Source organism: Penaeus monodon, chromosome 29 (assembly GCF_015228065.2).
Source record: "Penaeus monodon isolate SGIC_2016 chromosome 29, NSTDA_Pmon_1, whole genome shotgun sequence".
Lineage (NCBI taxonomy): Eukaryota > Metazoa > Arthropoda > Malacostraca > Decapoda > Penaeidae > Penaeus > Penaeus monodon.
In genome coordinates, this window is record NC_051414.1 from 18,882,180 (window position 1) to 18,882,428 (window position 249).

A 249-nucleotide genomic window follows, 5' to 3' on the forward strand; every position below is an offset into this window, starting at 1 on the left:
TCACACAAAGAGCTTTCCACTCACCAAAGGCTGAGGTACAATACTCTACCCCCGCGCACACGTGGCTGCCAAGCCAGGACCTCCTCGATCACCTTCTCCAGGAACTCGCAATGATCCTCGGGCGCCGCCTCGGGTTCGGGAGAAGCTGGAAGGAGGAGAAGGCGATGGCAGTAACGATCGTTGTTACAAACATCACTAGTTTAACCTTTGGACTCTTTGCCCATTTCAGTGTAGCTTTTCACATTCCTG

The 249-nt window shown here is 53.0% G+C and overlaps 1 protein-coding gene across 1 annotated transcript in view; it reads right to left on the reverse strand.

Moving 5' to 3' along the window:
* The window catches only part of LOC119591650 (phosphomethylethanolamine N-methyltransferase-like), a gene marked incomplete at its 3' end in the record, with an annotated part of 1,614 nt that overhangs the window by 1,022 nt on the left and 343 nt on the right, over window positions 1-249 (reverse strand). The window contains 1 exon segment of the mRNA XM_037940404.1: window positions 25-145. Coding sequence (XP_037796332.1) covers window positions 25-145 — 121 coding nt within the window.